The sequence below is a fragment of the Cyanistes caeruleus genome, chromosome 1, assembly GCF_971803275.1.
Source record: "Cyanistes caeruleus chromosome 1, bCyaCae1.hap1.1, whole genome shotgun sequence".
Lineage (NCBI taxonomy): Eukaryota > Metazoa > Chordata > Aves > Passeriformes > Paridae > Cyanistes > Cyanistes caeruleus.
This window is the reverse complement of record NC_141701.1, coordinates 11,876,876-11,893,884: the sequence shown is the minus strand read 5'-3', so window position 1 is coordinate 11,893,884 and position 17,009 is coordinate 11,876,876. Positions and strand designations below refer to the sequence as shown.

The 17,009-nt window shown below is 41.0% G+C and overlaps 1 protein-coding gene across 9 annotated transcripts in view; it reads right to left on the bottom strand.

Moving 5' to 3' along the window:
• Positions 1 to 1,105: 1,105 nt before the first annotated feature.
• Positions 1,106 to 17,009, bottom strand: part of WASHC5 (WASH complex subunit 5) — a 31,059-nt gene continuing 15,155 nt past the window's right edge. For 5 of the 9 annotated variants that reach the window (XM_023921498.2, XM_086874388.1, XM_086875143.1 and 2 more), the window contains 13 exons: positions 16,191 to 16,271; positions 15,416 to 15,517; positions 14,636 to 14,815; positions 14,094 to 14,218; positions 13,558 to 13,720; positions 12,728 to 12,830; positions 12,538 to 12,617; positions 11,118 to 11,221; positions 10,536 to 10,665; positions 10,329 to 10,425; positions 9,777 to 9,930; positions 9,065 to 9,152; positions 7,572 to 7,996 (listed from right to left, as the gene is read on the bottom strand). In XM_023921498.2, the coding sequence (XP_023777266.1) occupies positions 7,940 to 7,996; positions 9,065 to 9,152; positions 9,777 to 9,930; positions 10,329 to 10,425; positions 10,536 to 10,665; positions 11,118 to 11,221; positions 12,538 to 12,617; positions 12,728 to 12,830; positions 13,558 to 13,720; positions 14,094 to 14,218; positions 14,636 to 14,815; positions 15,416 to 15,517; positions 16,191 to 16,271 (1,464 nt within the window). In that variant the 3' untranslated portion in view covers positions 7,572 to 7,939. Of the gene's footprint in view, positions 1,576 to 7,571; positions 7,997 to 9,064; positions 9,153 to 9,776; positions 9,931 to 10,328; positions 10,426 to 10,535; positions 10,666 to 11,117; positions 11,222 to 12,537; positions 12,618 to 12,727; positions 12,831 to 13,557; positions 13,721 to 14,093; positions 14,219 to 14,635; positions 14,816 to 15,415; positions 15,518 to 16,190; positions 16,272 to 17,009 lie in introns of those variants that run through there. The other 4 variants (XM_086870954.1, XM_086872472.1, XM_086874979.1 and 1 more) reach the window with 1 other exon arrangement.

Below are 17,009 nucleotides of genomic sequence, written 5' to 3'. Positions count from 1 at the left end.
GCTAGAAAACTTTCCTGACTAATGCTGCCTTTATAGCATTCTGCTCCAAGGTCTCCATCTCTACTGACATCACCAGGCAGGAATCAGATCCGGTACCTGAGTTTTTCTGTGCCAAAGGTGAGCTGTAAAGTAGCACCAGCATGGCTCAGGTTTGGCCACAGGGTAACAACCAGGTATTTACAGGGGGGTGGAAACTGGGTGTTGACTTTTTACAGTTTCCTCTTGTCATGGTTTAACCCCAGCCAAGCCCTGGCAGCTGCTCACTCAGTCCCCCACCAGTGCAATCAGGGAGAGGATTGGAAGGGTAAAAGCCAGAAGATTCATGAATTGAGATAGAGACAGCTTAATAGGGAAAGCAAAAGCCATGAACACAAGCAAAGCAAAACAAAACAAAGAATTAATTCACTGTTTCCCATGGGCAGGCAGGTGCTCAGCCATCTCCAGGAGAGCAGAGCAAGTAGCAGTGACTCGGGAAGACAAACTCCAAACATCCCCTGCTTCCTCCTTAGTCCCCCCATTTTATATACTGAGAATTATGTCATATGGTCTGGAATTTCCCTTTGGTCAATTTGGGTCAGCTGTCCTGGCTGTGTCTCCTCCCAACCTCCCCCGCACACTGAGCTTCCTCACCAGCATGGCAGCGTAAGAAAAGCAGCAAAGGCCTTGGCTCTGTGCAAAGCCCTGCCCAGCAATAACAAATACATCTCTACATTATCAACCCTGTGTTCAGCACAAATCCAAAACACAGCCTCAGACCAGCCCCTGGGGAAAAATTTACCTCTACCCCAGCCAAAACCAGCACACTTTTGTACACAAAGGGCACTTGCTGGCTGCTGTAGGGTACGCATGGAGCTGCTGTGTCTCTCTATAATGCGTTTGGTGATTACATTTTCTATCCTGTATGGGCTAGTTTCTCCTGCAAACGGCATCTGGAAACAGATAGTGCATATAGATGTTATGTGCAAGCCCAGCTTGGGATAATTCAATCAGAGCTCTCTTGTTTTCATGTGTCAGATCATATCAGCATCATCCCCTATCATTCTACACCATACAGTGCCTACAACACAGTACCTGTCCGTAGTGTATGAAAATGAGATTCACAAGCTGAGAGCAAAATGAATCTATTTATTGCAGAGTTAAGACAGTATTTACACACTTAGGGGGAGAATCTTTGTTCAGTCCTTCGCACACAACCCTGTTGCAGGCCTGTAATACATCTGTTGGCCTGACAGTTTGTTAGCTTCCTCAAGGTTTGCAAGCTTTTGAAGAAACGGGATGCTTTTCCTGTTCTCAGTGTGTAATCTAAGTTCTCCCATGCTTCCCAGGAATTTTCTGCAGTGTCAGACTTTGTTGTTTCCTTTCACCTGTCAGCTACTGTGTTTGTCACATACCATCTTTATAACCAGATAAATGACATCCTGGAACAGGGAGGCATTTCTTCTCTCAAGTTTCTGCATTACCAGTCATCACTGCTGAATGCTGCTAAGAAGACTCTTTTGATGCCCCGGAACAATACTGTGAGGGGCTGCACAGCTTCCAAATATCCCTATAATCTACTTTTAAGGAATGGCATACCTGTAGAAGGAAATAATCTTGATTATTTATTATCTCAGTATTTGGTGAAGGTGCTTATTTTCTAAACGCAGAATAGAGATGGACATGACATTCAAAGAAGGACAAGGTTTAAAAGACACAAGCATGCAGAAATGAGATTGTATCTGCATTAGCCTGGTGTATAACATCAGCTTTCAAAGGCCTGTGTGATTCAGCCAAGAGAAGCTCGAGGCTTCACAATCTTTAATCCTGCGTAGACACTTCTCTACTGCGGACCTCTGGGGCACATTGATTTTGACATTTGGGAGGGTGTTGATAGAGAATTTTGTATTAAAATTAACCCTACACAAGTATAATGGAGACACAAGTTTTCCCAAGACTCCTTCTCTCCCTAGGCTGGCCTTTCAAATTTCTGGTTAACACGCAAGCTAAATAAAACAGGTGTCCCCTGGGCAGTTCTGGGTCTGAACCTTTCAAGATTGCCCCAAGCCAGCTAAGAGCTTTCAGTTAATCAGTTAATCAGTTAAGCAATTAATAATGGTGCTCAGACTGCCACTGCCACTGTCTGTCACTGCCAAATCTACCAGTAGATGCAATATATTGGGCTTTGTGTTACATCCTGGAATGTGAACTGAGAGTAAGATTTTAAACATACTACTGGTAACTTGGTCTTAATTCCCATCAATGGGTACAGTGTGGCAGCTTTGATTTCTGGGCAGCAGCAGCAACCCCTCTCGGGAAGGCTCCTGCCACCATTGACAGGCACAGCAGTTGACTGCAGGGGCACAAAATAGTCAAATTATTTTCCAATCTCTGCTTCAGTGGGAGACAAGAACTTAGGTTTTTAATGGATTACAAAAGAATTTTTAGACGGAGAATTTGAAGATGGAAAATGTTGTTTTATGTTACTTAATTTGTATAACACTGTATTTGCATTACCCTCTTTGCTCTTAGTTTTTAAAAAGTAGAAATTTTGAAGGCTGGAAGACTTATTTTTATGGATTTCTACTTATTTTAGTTATGGAGAGATGAGACATTAATCATGAGTATAATCAATTGCTGTCTGCTAGTGTCACACCTATATAATTATTCTAAATATTAATTTTTCTAGTTTCATCTGAAGAGCCTCAGGAATTAAAATTAAGCATTATAATTAAAATTTGCACTAATTGCATTTTAACTTCTGTGGGACACTATGTATTGGTGTGTTTGTACCTGTTTGGAGTGGAAGAGATTCCTTGCACTGTTGTTTTTCACCCAGATGAGGCATGAGATATGGTAATTTCCAGGGTGCAAAGCTGCTTAACTCAGGCATCATGGATATGCCCCATAACAGATTAGTTCTGTCAGGTCTTCACAAATAATTATTAAGACTGTGGGTATAATACAGAAGAAGAAATGCAGGGATATGATCCCTGCTGAGGAATACTGTGATGATCTAGAGCACAGGAAAGATTCCCACTGATGTTTATCGGCTACTTCAGATACAGAAACTAATTACAATTATTTTTCCTGAGATTTTTTCTGGTCTGTCTGTGAAGCTTAGTTTTCCTTAATAATATAATTATTGATTTTTCTGCTTGCTGAGTCCCAGCAATGTAATGTACACTGCCAGTGAATGTGCACTGCCAGTGAATGTCCCTTGTAGCTATTCCTGCCAGGGCTCCATGTAACTCATAAACAGGACCTAAAATTTGAAGTTTCAATGTAAATAACAGCATTAGTAACATAAGTCTTAATGCATTATGAGTTTTCTGTGTGTTTTAATTTAGCCATCTTTAGGAAACTGTGCTACAGTGGGGATGGGATATTTGCAGTCATTTGGGGAAAGTTTAGAGCTTTCTAAAGGAAAAAGCTTAAAAATGAATTGAAACAGAGAAAAATAGTGTGACACCAATTCGTATTCTCCCACTGTTGCTCTTTGCTTTCCTACCTGTTGAAGCAGAAATACATATTTCTTGTGTGGGTTAAACATTTAAGACTTCAAGTTGTTAATGCTGGGTGATACCTAACTTCCCACCTCACCCATTTCATCTTCTCCTTCCTCTTTTTGTGCTGTCTTACTGTGGTGCTCCCTTTCTTCTCTACAGCTCTACTTGCTTACCTGGCTTCAGGGGTGTCATTAAGAGCAATCATCATGGGATTAATTAGAAGGCTTTTATTAGTGATCAAACAATGAACAAATAGTGATCAACTGATATCCAAATGAAGATCAAATGATAATCAAAGGGTGATTGGGTATGTAGCAGGTCTGGCTGAGATGGAGTTCATTTTCCCCACGGCAGCCCTCACAGGGCTGTGTGCTGCATTGCTAGCTGCAAGGTGTTGGTAACACCCCAGAGTTTTGGCTCCTGCTGAGCAGGGCTCAGCACCAGCACTGCCTCTCCAACATTCCCTGCCCATCAAGTGGCTGGAGGTGGGCCAGATCCTGGGAGGGCACAAAGCTTGGACAGCTCAGATTGACCCAGAGCATTCCATACCATATTACATCAGCCCAGATAGAAAACTACCAAAATGAAGAGGAAGAGGGCACAGCTGTTTTTTACAAAGTTTGCCTTCCGTAGCTCTGTTGCTGAGGCTTCCTGGGAAGCAGCTGATGTAGAGAATAATTTTATTTTTTCTTTCCTTTGCTTGTGCATGTGCAAACTTCTGCTTTTGCTTTGATAAACTGACTTTTCTCAAACTGTAAGTCATTTTCCATCTTATTTTCTCTCCCTTTCCAGCTGAGGAAGGGAGTGATAGAGAAGCCTGATAGACACCTGGCCTCCAGCCAAAGTCAACTCCACCACAGGGAAATAGCTGAATTTATGACTTGATGATGGCTTAAATGATGATTCACACAGTGATACACTGCAATTTCCTACACTTATAACAACAGCTGGATAATGTTGCTAGAATACAGTATAACTCTGGGCCTAAGGAAAGCTGCCACTTGCCTTGCTGGGGATATCAGATGCTGGGTAAGGGGTTTCAGTCTTGAGGAGTAACCTTGAGGGATGCCCCTGCTCAAGCTGCATCGAGTCTCAAGCTGCACCAGGGGAGGTTCAGGTCTTGGACATCAGCAAGAATTTCTTCAAAGAAAGGGTGATTAAACATTGGAATGGGCTGCCCATAGAGATGGTAGAGTCACCATTCCTGGATGTGGAACTCAGTGACATGGTTGTGTTCAGTCCAAGGTTGGACTCAGTAATGTTGGAGGTCTTCTCCAACACAAATTATCCTTTGGTTCTGTGCTTTAGGGGAGATCATGCCCTTCAGGGCAGTGCAATGGGCTGTACAGATTTTTATTAAGTGTTTGACTCATAGCCTGCCCCATCTCTGGTGTACGTGCAGGAGTGTGGCCATTGCTGTGTTAATCACGTGCACCCTCAGCTCAGCTGATACTTCTCACTCCTGAGAGGATGTAGCCAGGCTCCATTCCTGGAAATGTATAACCCAGCACAACTCTCCAGATCTGTTCAGCAGGGCTGACCTCAGGCCTCTTGTCAGAGCTGCCTGAACCACTGTGCTGTTCATCCACCTAGAGCACACCTGGAGGGAGATGGGGAGGCCAGGAGGGCACTGGCTGCCAGGGCAAGCTGCTGTGCCTCAGATGGCATCAAAACTCTTGCGTGGATGGGCAGGGAGCTGTGTGCTGGGCAAGCCCCTGCCTGCTGGAGAGGGAAGGGCTGTACTCCCAGCTTCTGGCACAGAAAGCAGGAGTTAAAATCCTTCCCCACCCTGGAAACCAGGTTACTGTGGCATGGGTTCAGCTTTTGCAAGAGCTGGTCTGCTAACACTCAGGTGGTGCTGAACCCCACAGATCAAAACTCAGTCCTTCAGCAGAAGAGGACGAGGTTGGGGAGAATTATTTAAACAATGTGGGCGTACAGGACTCCATGAGAGCTGCTGGGATGCATTCCTGGATGTGAGGAGAGCTGGCAGGTGTCAGAGGGAGGCTATTCTCAATGGCCTGTGAATGGTGGTGGTGATCCTAAGCCCTGAATATCACTCCTGTCTTCAGGAACAGCAAGAAGGAGGATGAGGAAAGCTGTAGGACAGCCAGCCTCACCACAAACCTCGGAAAGGTGATGAGACAAATACACTTGGAGACCATTCCCAAACATACAAAGAACAAGAAGGTGCTTGGGAGTACTCAGCATGGATTTACTAAGAGAAACCCAAACTTAATGCACTGGTTCAACAGTGGGGCCCAGGGGATCATGATGTCCAACTAGAGGCCAGTTCCTAGGGGTGCACTCAGGGGTTCGTACTGGGGCCAGGACTGTTCAATGTCTTTGCTAATGCTAATTAGCATTAGCTAATGGTAATGGGGGCAATGGACCTGCAGTTTGCAGGTGATACAAACCCACATGGAGCAGCCACAGAGCACAGGACTGTGCTGCCATTCAGGGGGACGTGGACAGGCTGGAGAAATGGTCCATCACCAAGTTCATGAAGTCCAGCAACTGCTGGAGAACACCTTGGCAGAAAAGTTGCTCCTGGGGAAAAATTGTTTCCCTCTGGATTTCCCTGAAATCCTGGGAAAAATCAGTTCATATCTGCAGTGGTGACCACCAGCCTTCTGGGCTACATCAGGTGGAGCTGCTGGCACATGCTGGTGGAGGAGATGACCCTTCCATTGGCTCAGCCCTGGCAAGAGACATCTGGGTGCTGAGCTCAGTGCTGGACTCCCCAGTATGACGAACAAGGACACACTGAAAGGCCATGGAGATGATCAACAGCTTGGAGCACCTGTCATACGAGGAGAGGCTGAGAGAACTGGGATTGCTCAGCCTGCAGAAGAGAAGGCTAAGAAGGATCTTAATCATGTTGATAAATATTCAGTGGATGGAGTAAAGAGTGACAGTCAGTGGTGCACAGTGACAGGGGCCAATGGTGAAGAACTGAGACATGTGAAATTCCATTTTAATGTAAGAAAAAACTCTGTTTAGGTGGTCCAACACCTGGGCAGACCACCCAGAGTGACTGTGGAGTCTCCATCCCAGAAACACTCAAAACTCAACTGGCTGTGGACCTGAGCACTGTGTGCCAGCTGCGCTGCTCTAAGCAGGAGTGTGTGCTGGACAGCCCCCCAACATGGGACTTTCCCTTTAGCTGTGGCATCTGCCTCCTCTTTTTCAGTCTGATAATCACCAGGCTGTCCCTGTGATAGGGCAACATCCCCTGCTGGCAATTCCACAGCAACCCAGTGGAAGATAAGGCAGGTGTAAAATATTCCATACTGTGGAAGCTTGGAAGATAAGGGAGCTCGTGTATGCAGCAAACATCAAAAGCTGAGCCAATCAAGGATCATTGGTAATAACAGCCAAGGATTGCTGTGGCTGGAAAAGGGGCCATAGGAGGAAGGGAAGTGATGTCTGAGGCAAATGTCCTTGTTCTGGCTCCTGGAGATAAGCACAACACAGTCAAGAAACTTGTCTCTAGGGTGGGAAAAACCAGGATGTGTGCCCCAGGACACCCCATCAGCTGGATCGGTGCTGGAGCCAGGACTGGTGATCTCTTTTTCTCTCTTCCTTTCTTTCTCTCTCTCCCTGTTTATTCCATCTCTCTTTCTCTATCCCCCCTGTCACCCCACCTTTCATCCCACTCCTTTTTCAAAGCCCACTGCTGTGTGCTTAGGTAGGAGGTCAGGGACTAACATATAAATTTCCATGCCAAATGTGTAATTTACTAACAAAACTTTGAGAAGTTCTGTCATTCCTTTTGACCACAAGAATCTACAACTCTTGGGTGCACCCTTCCCCTTGAGGTTGGGACATTGCAAGTACCATGAATGAAAATTTTGTGACTAAACACCTTGTTCCCAACATTAGTCGTGTTACAGTTACACTAATATCTGTGCCTTTAATTAGCCTAACAGGACTTTTCAGCTGTAAATATTTAATTATTTTATGCCCTCTATAGAATTACATTAACTGTGTGTAGCACACAGGCAGACATCAAACCTCTTTACACAGTATGTGCATTCTCACTCATGGTTCTTTTAAAAAGAAAATTGTATTTGGAATCATCAGTTCTGGCAAACTATCCAACACCTTTATTTCCAATTTCATTGTTCATTTCTGATACAAAAGTCAAACTTCCACAGGCAGTTCTTCAGAACAAAAAACCTAAATGATTTATACATAAACAATCACATGCAGCATTTATTATGTGCAGTACAAAATGTACACTGTTTAGAGGAGATACACGCTGCATATCATGCCAAGATTTAAACAAGGGTTATATGGACCGCTGCTGATGGTTACATTTCACAGAGACAGCTGTAGGCAGTGCCTTGAAGCACAGAAAAGACACATTTCTGAACAGCTGTACTTCCCTCATCCCCAGGCCCCAACTCCTCATTCCAGGTTTGGAGAAAAGCCTTGGTCTTTCTCCATATTCATAGAACAGTTCTGAATTCATCAAAAATGAAGCTTGGCACATGTGCTTCAACAACCTGAGGGACACAGGGTGGCACAGTTAGGCATTTGCATTACCCATTTGCTGTCCATTCATCCATTAACAAGTGTATCTGATCTGTGACTCAAGCACACACACACACTGCAGACCTGAGCCAGGATGTGCTCCTGGATGTGCACAAAGCAAGGAAGGAGCAGCACAGCCAGAGCTGTGAGGAGATATTCCAGGAGCACAGGTACTGTGTAGGACTGGAGGAATGCTGTTGTCCTCTCTGCTGTGCCCCCACACAGCATCAGCTACAGCTACAGGACTGATACAGGGCCTTCTACCACACCTAACTGTGGGCTGGGAAGAGGAGACTAGAAGAATCTCACTCCCTTCATTGCGAATATTAGCTGGGAAATGACTATTGAATGCTTATTCAAGAACCATGGAGGTACAGCCTACATACAGCAAACAAGACTTATTTTTAATATTATGTATAAATAACATATCATCTTCAGATGTAGTTAAGTTGCATTTAAACCTGAAATAAAGTTTCTTTACAAGTAGACTTTTAGCACTTCCCTTGCATGTGAGACAAGGAAGCCACCTGGGAAATCAGGATTTGTCAGGAAGTAAAGGAAAGACTGGACACAGTCTTTCACCAAAATTCAGACTTGCTCATTAGCTTTTTGCCCTGTGTTTAGAATACTGCTTTAGAATACTGCTGTTTATTGGAAACATCTTGGAACTTCTATTTTATTGCTTTCCTTCCCAACAGCCCCCAGCATTATACACTGAAGATAAAATTTAACAGACTTGTTTGAAATTGGCACAAAGGTGAAATCCTTTAATTATTATCATTCATCTATTTATTCTTGTGGTAATGGGACTGATCTCTACAAATCAGGGCTGCTTCTGCATTAGCAGGAGCCTGACCTGTTATTTGTTATGTTGATTCATTTGTAGGAATGGAAGGTGTGGGCAATGGCTCGCTGGCCATATCCCTTCATTGGCTAAAGAGGAGTGGGAGCATCCCATGGGAACATCCCATGTTCTTTTTTGCAGGGACAATGGTTGGGGTGTTCAGGGGCATATTTAGAGACATGGAATTCTTTCTTACCTTTCTTGGTAACTTGGTGTACCGAATGTAATCTTCCAGGAACATGAGGGCACCCACTACATCAGCAGGCATTTCTGGAATCTTCTGGCTAAAATTAAACCACCATGGAGATCACACTCTTACTGATCAACCTTGGATTAAATTACCTGAAAATGCCAGCCCCCAAATAACACCATTTCCACTAGGTGCCATGTGATTCCAGTACAAATAGAAATAGTGTTTTAATCTTTTATTTAGTAAAATGTATTGGTATTACTGTGTAATGCAATTATGGAATTGTTTGGGCTGGAAGGAACCTTAAAGATCACATAGTTACAACAGCCCTGCCACGGGCAGGGACAATTTCTGCTGGACCAGTTTTCTCAGGGCCCCATCCGACCTGGCCTTGAACACCTCCAGGCATGGAGCATCCACAATTTCTCTGTAAAACCTGTTCCAGTGTCTTATCATCCTCACGGGAAAGAATTTCCTCCTAGCATTAATCTCAATGTCCTGCCTCTTTTAGTTTAAAATCATTCTCCCATTTCCTGTCCCTGTCTGCCCATGTAAAAAGACTCTCTCCAACTTTTTTATAAGGTCCCTTGAAGTACTGGAAGACTGCAAACGTCAACTATACTCTGCTAGAACAAAAATACTGAAAAAGCAGCACTTTTTCACTGCTCAAGTCCCATTCACAGGGGTGAAACTTAGATAAAAAGTGAAACATGGATACCTTGTGCACTGCTCCATGGTTGAACGAATAAACTGACCAATCAGAGCCAAAAATTGTTCTGTGTATCTTGAGTGAAACTGTTTCAACAGGGTAAGGAGCCCCAGAACCAAAGGAAGCCAGTCGATTTGATCAGCTGGCCGCTTGCACACCATTCCTGCACAGAAAACACCCAAAACAACACATGTTTGTAAAACAGAACATACTCTTATAGCACAGGCTAACTTATGTAATATACTCTTCATGTTTTTTTTCTCTGTCTCTCCTTCTGCTTGCCCACACAAAAAAATTCAAAACTAATGTAATAATTGCATGTCTTCCATGGCAAATGGCTTAATGATATTAGCTGAGGCATAGGATAGAATGAGAAACCCAGGAGTCTGGATTTTGTTTCCTACCCTATTATGTTTGCCTTAAATAGTACCACAAAACTGAATGTGATGGACTAAAGTCAGGAACTGTGTATTTTCTATGCAGGTTATTTTACTATCTCCTCTACAGATAATTTCACATAGGTTTTAATTAGATTTAGATAAGCAGAAACTTACACATTACCTAAATTTCTGTTGTACTGAAGTTTGGGGAACTGGGAGATGAGGAATAGGAAGTTGACGGTGGGAAAATATGGCAGACGTTTCGTTGTTATGTAAATCTAGGGAAAAAAAAAAAAAAGTATTACAGATCTTTCACATATTATTTTTCTCAATTAATAAATAAATAGAAAAAAGCAAACTGCACCAAGCACCAGAATGTAGGCCTGACCTTATTTAATGGATTGTGAATGCCAGCAGCTTCCAGATAAGCTGTGATTTCATACAAAAGGGTGTTGTCCTCTTTAGGATAAGGTAGTGATGGGTTCTGATAATGTGCTTCAATGTCAGCCAGTATTGCTCTAAAAGGAAAATAGATCATACTAAATAATTTTTCCCAATTATTCCCAATTAAACCTTACATGATGCCACATATATTAATATAAAAATTTCAAAGATACAAAACTTCTACATGGCCACAATCAAGAGTAAAACACTTTTTCTGGAGTATGTTTTTACAAACATCATATTTGATTCAAAATCAGCATCACACATATTCTGTTCCTTTTTCTCATCTAAATATGACTTCAGAACCAGGCATAACCAAATTCTATTCGAAACTGTATGTTCAAACTAATTACTTGCCAAGTATTTATTCTTAAAGTTTTTTGCTGGGTTAAAATTCAAATACTGATCAACAAAAACCTGCACACAAATCAGATTCCACATTTTGTTGTAATTTAAAGGATTGCTGAGCTGATAACAATTACATCACAGTGATTCACACAGCTCCTCAGCACATTTTGCTTCTTACTTGTTGAGATTTTCCAAAGCAGCAGCCAAATGCTTGGAGTCAAACCTGCAGGAATAATTTAATTCATTGGTAATCTGTCGTCTTAAAATCTGCATCTGACCAACCTGTTGACACAAACACAAAAAGGGTGGAGTTATACTGAATGCAATGAAGGAAGAGGAAAGTCAAAGACTGACCCCAAATGCACAGTGCACTCAGAGAAGAGGTATAGTCACAGTGCTTGAAGTTTACACACTGTTCCTCGTTGCTGGCCATGGGAAAAGAGCACATAAAAGGTAACAGGTATGAAACCCCAGTTACTTGCTTTTCATTGGTCAGTGAAAATGCCTTTACTCTGTTTCCCACCCCTCTGTAAATCTTAGAGTCAGCATGGCAAGAGAAAAAAACATCAGAGAGGCTCATTGCAGGCAACCTTCTCCTTCCCTGGCCTTTCCTCTTCAATCCAGTAACATAAACAAATATTCACAGCGCTCTGAAAAACGCTGGTCCCAATATATCCTTACAGAGATGACATAAAGAGCCAAGTTAATCGGACAGCTTATTTAAATCTTCAGCACAGTACAATGCCCTCTGTTTCAAGGCAAGTCTGGGAAATGCTACTGCTCCAAACTATCCTTGAGCATATCATGGTCACGAGGCACTGGGAGGAGTCTCAAGAGTTCCTGATACTGAACATTAACTTAGTCTACCTAGATCAGATCTCTAGTGCCAGACTGGTTTTGGTGAACTATTTCTTATGAATCTCAATGCAAAGCACTTTGTGGAGTGTGAGATGCCAATACAAATGAAGCTCAGGAGCTCTTGCAAACCCAGGCCTGCTTCACTCGTGATGCTACACAATTCCAAGTCAATAAAATACAACATTGTAAAACAAGCAGATTAAAACATCACAGAATCACAGAACCATTAAGATTTAAAGAGACCCCTGAGATCACTGAGTCCAACCTATGACCAAACACCACTTTTTCAACTAAACCTTGGAACTGAGTGCCACATCCAGCCTGTCCTTAAATACCCGACAGTGACTCCACATGTTCCTGGGCAGCCTGTTTCAGAGCTTAACAACCTTTTCTATGAAGAAATTCCTCCTGATGTCCAACCTGAACCTCCCCTGATGCAGTTTGAGACCATGTCCTCTTGTCCTGTCACTGGCTGCCTGGGAGAAGAGGTCAACCCTGACCTGATTACAGCCTCCTTTCAGAGTTGTAGAGTGGTAAGGTTCCCACTGAGCCTTCTCTTCTCCTGGCTAAACACCCCCAGCTCCCTTAGCTGCTCCTCACAGGAACCCTCTAGACCCTTCACCAGCTCTGTTGCCCTTCTCTGGACATGCTCCAGCACCTCCACATCCCCCCTGAACTGAGGGGCCAATATAACCAAAGAGCCTCAAGTGAATTCTGAGCAATAAGTCACATAAATCTACCTTCATTATGGAGTCTAAATAAGCTGTCCAGATCTTCTGTGTTTTTGCAATTGCTGCAGAATAAACCTTGTTTGAATTTGCTGAGAAAAGAAGAAGGGTGGGGCATTAAAAAAATAACAAATAAGAAGAGAAATAAATGCAAGTATATAAAGACAATTACTTTCTTCCATCTTAACCAGTAAGCACTTACCTATGATTCCTTTGAGGGGACTGACAGCACTCATAAGTGCTTTTAAGGTATCTTGTACTGACCTGTCACGCAATATATTTTTCTGAAACATATTGAGGAAATTCTAAATAAAAGAAAGAAGTAAGTAAGTAAAAATACCACACATGCACTCTATGATTAATCTTGATGGCACTGAAGCCACATTTTTTAACAGCAGGAAAGACTATTTCCATAGATGAAGAGTTGAGGAATTCTGTAGTTACAATTTTTGCATTTTGGAGTTATGTTAATCAATGTTAAGACAATTAGAAGATCCCCCTTGTCAGTATCTAATATCCACTATGGACAAGTATTAATTCAATTTTTCAGGAAGAAGTATGTTCGTTGATGCTTATTCCCCTTAAAATCTCTAGCCAGGCCAGAACTAGGTTGTTCTCAGGAAACAAGAAAACTTGGTTTCACTTAAGAGGTATTAGGTAAATAGTCATTACATAGAATTGATACCTTATGTATCATGGTAGACCCAAACAATTTTTGTTATCTAGACAGAAAAATAAAGTTGATCTGAGATCAACTTTTAAGTACACAAACAGTGTACACCTGCAGAAAGGATCTCCACACAACCTGGAATTACATAGCACCATTTACTTAAGAGCACCAACTTCAATAATTTTATCTGTAACTGAAATTCTCCCTTTTGGGTTTGAACAACCATTTTTCAAATGCTTTTGGTTTAACTGCACCATTTTAGTAATTAACAGATTTTTTTTTTATTTCATTATTAAACAATAAAGCATTATTAAACAATAAATTTCTCAAGTGGCCTTGAGAAACTGAAGTTCAAAAATTACCTGCAGCTCCTTTACAATCATGAAACACAGCAGCCTGTCTAAGCCATTGAGACCAAAGGTACCCAAAGTATCCTGGATCTCGGAGAAGAGACGACTATTGGTTACTTCCTGATGAGTTTTGATATCATACCAGGTATTCATCTGGTCAATGTAACACGTGATTCTGAGGAAAAAAAAATCAGAAAAAAGCTGCAAACAGTCCCTATGACACTTACAGTAATGAGTTATCTTTCTTAGACAGATGAGAAAGATTCTCCATGTATCTCAGGTGATGTTTAGCTATTCCTCTCTCCACCAGGGTTCTATTACCCTTCCCTGATTTCTCTCTCCTTCATTTGTTTAACACACTGTTTTCCTTCTTAGACTAAAATCACCACTTTTCTAGACTAGTATGTAAAATGTGTAGAATGGACTGGGTAGATCTGGTTTTAGATAAAGATATGACAGCTATGGAAAAACTATCTCTTGCATTTTGGTTTGTGTATGATGGAATTTGAGCTATCCAATGCATGGTGCTTGTGACACATAGTACTTACTTGGGGTCTGTGATCCTCAGGATTTCTCTGCAAAGACGACCAATAAATGTTACAGATTCATCCACAGGTGTGAATTTTGGTATAGGAATATGAGTAGACTGGTATATACTTTGCCAGTCTTGAATCTGAAAAAATAAGTTTTATAGTAATTTGCAGTGCTGTCATTGCAACTTTTTTTATTTGCTTAGAAATCTTCATTTTGTTTGATTTAAAAAGAGGCACACTAACACAATATTGTAAATTACATGTAGCAGAACACAATAAAAACAGAATAAAGCAAAGAGAAGAATTAATCTTAATACAAAAAGATATAAAATATTATAGTTTGGATATTTTCCTCTTATGTACAAATAATGCAGGGGGGATGCTGAAACATTTCAGAGTAAGTTGAGGGTAGGTGTTTTACACAGTAGTTAGCACATTCAGTTGGAGTCACAATGGTATGAAAAATGGGTACACATGCTCCATCAGTCACAGGCTCTAACAGCCAACTATAAAGACATTTATCAACTTTTTTGTTGTTTTTCGGGTTTGAGAAGCACCTTTGTTCTTAAGAAGTTATTGCACTCCTGTTCCACGTTGTAGTTAATAATACGAGACACTTCCTCTTGCCAAATTTTTAAACCATATATGTTGACATAATCCTGGATATATTCAAATGATCGATGGAACCCATCCATTGTAGCTGCCATTTCTTTCAGTTTGGGCATGAGTTCGCTTGGCTGGAGATAAACAAAAAGATAAAACTTAAACTGTGAACAGGCAGAATTTAAACAAAATGTAAAAGGCTCCTAAATCCTCTTATAAAACAACCTCTAGAGCATTTCACTATGGTCTAGCCAGATCTGAAAAGCACTGAGAACTATATCTTATCAAAGTTTGATATCTGAATTAATTCTTACTGAATATTTTTTCCTCCCACTTTTCATCTTATTTTTGCCTTCAGTGGTACTATTGACTGATCTGGGAGATTCAACAATCTGGACAGGAACAAAACAAGTGTCATTCTATTTTATCATTGCCTATGTATGTTTACCTTTCTTATTTGACCTGTCAATCATCACAGAGAAAGGCAGTACTGTGAATTCAGAACTGACAGGACACTTTGGAATAGAATAAAAATACATTTTTTAATTCTATGTACTCTTGGCAGTTCATAAATTCATTTGAACATCAAATAATACATTCCAGATAACCTTCAGTAGTCTAAAACTTTTTTACAAAATGGAAATCTGCATATAAAAGCATAAATTATTTTTTAGAAGACAGTATAATAAAAGAGGTCCCTACACACCCAAAATATATAAAGAATTAAAACCAACCTTGGCTCTAGGATTAAAGATGAGGCCCCTGTGGAGAGCCAGGGCCACTCGTTTTACCAGCTCCTTCCTTATTCCATCCTCTAGTAACTGTTTTGGGTCCACCTAAGTAGAAGAAACACTTTTCCTTTAAGGTCAGAAGGGTATAAAAATAAAAAGGATTTATTTTGCACCAAGAAATATATGAAATACTTTTGAGAAATAGGAAAGACTGTTAACAGATGCACTTAACCACCAGACCTTGTCCAAAGAATAAAAATTTACATACTTCTACTAGAGAATAAATGTTCTGTTTGAGTTGAATGGCAAAGGTTTGTAGTTCCCATGTTCAACCTTTGTTCATGATCCACTGAGAATGCTTTACAATTCTAAGAAGCCCTAAGCTAAGTATCCATTAAGAAGTGTATTTTTCTTCAAGAATACTTGCTTCTAGTTCTCAAAGAGGCATCAATGTAGCCTTTATGTAAAACTGCAGGACAGTTTATACCAATGGAAGAAACAGCTCTTCAGAAAAGCTTTCCAGCAGGGAAAACCTCAAAAGATCACCAACTATGGTGGATGAATCTATTTACAATGGGGACTATGGATTCCTAGGAACCTGAAAAAAATAAAGTTCCTATCTGGCTCCCAGTTTAGGCATCACTGTTTGGAAATTTATATGCAAACTTGTATTTTCTTTTCTTTTAATTTTTCCTGTATCATATATTGTGCTGAAATCTGTGCTAAAGTGCTAATTGCCACCAAAGAACCTTTTGCTATTGAAATAATGGATCATTACCTTAATGATACCAACTAAAGTAGTTTTCATCATGAGGATACCTTCAGTGAAGATTGAAATTGCATGGGTTAGCTTGGCAACCTGTAACAGAAAAAAATTCATTAAAGTAATTCAGCAGATGTAAATAATTACTCTAAAAAAATCCATGTTTCCCAGTGCTAGCTTCAGTGCTATTTTAGATTCAAATAATTTGCACTGATATACTTTCAGCTTTACTTCTTGTTCTAGATTTATATAATTACTTTTCTTCTGGTCAGATAAATAGAGATGTGCTAGCAGTAGGAAAGAACAGGTTAAGTCTCAGAGGCTTCAAAGGGATTATGGAAGACCAACCATATTTTGTGTGCACAAATATTATGGAAAATACTCTCAGCTGGTATCTTTGAGCAGGCTGGGGACACAGCTCACAGAAATTTTTCTATAACTATATTCTATAAAGACTGCTGCCACCATCAGTCCACCTCAGTATTTCCACTGATCTAATATGGTAGCACATTCTCTTGAAGTTTTACATTTACAGTTATTATTACCCTTATGCTCAGAGTTCAGACAAGCCAGTCTTTTGCCTTTCAGGTGCTTACAATACAGAATAGAGAAGACACACTTCAGATCTACAGTTCAATAGAAATTGGAAGTGAAAGCTTTAGTATAAGCTATTTTCCCTTTACCTCCTCAAAATAAAACATTACTGAACACTGTGTCCTCCTCTACTCTTACCCACACACAAGCTAGACTGACTTTAAAAAGTCTCATGGGGCAATCTAAACCTAATGCTCAGGACTGAACATCAGCTTAATCAGAGATCACAGCCTGTTTGCA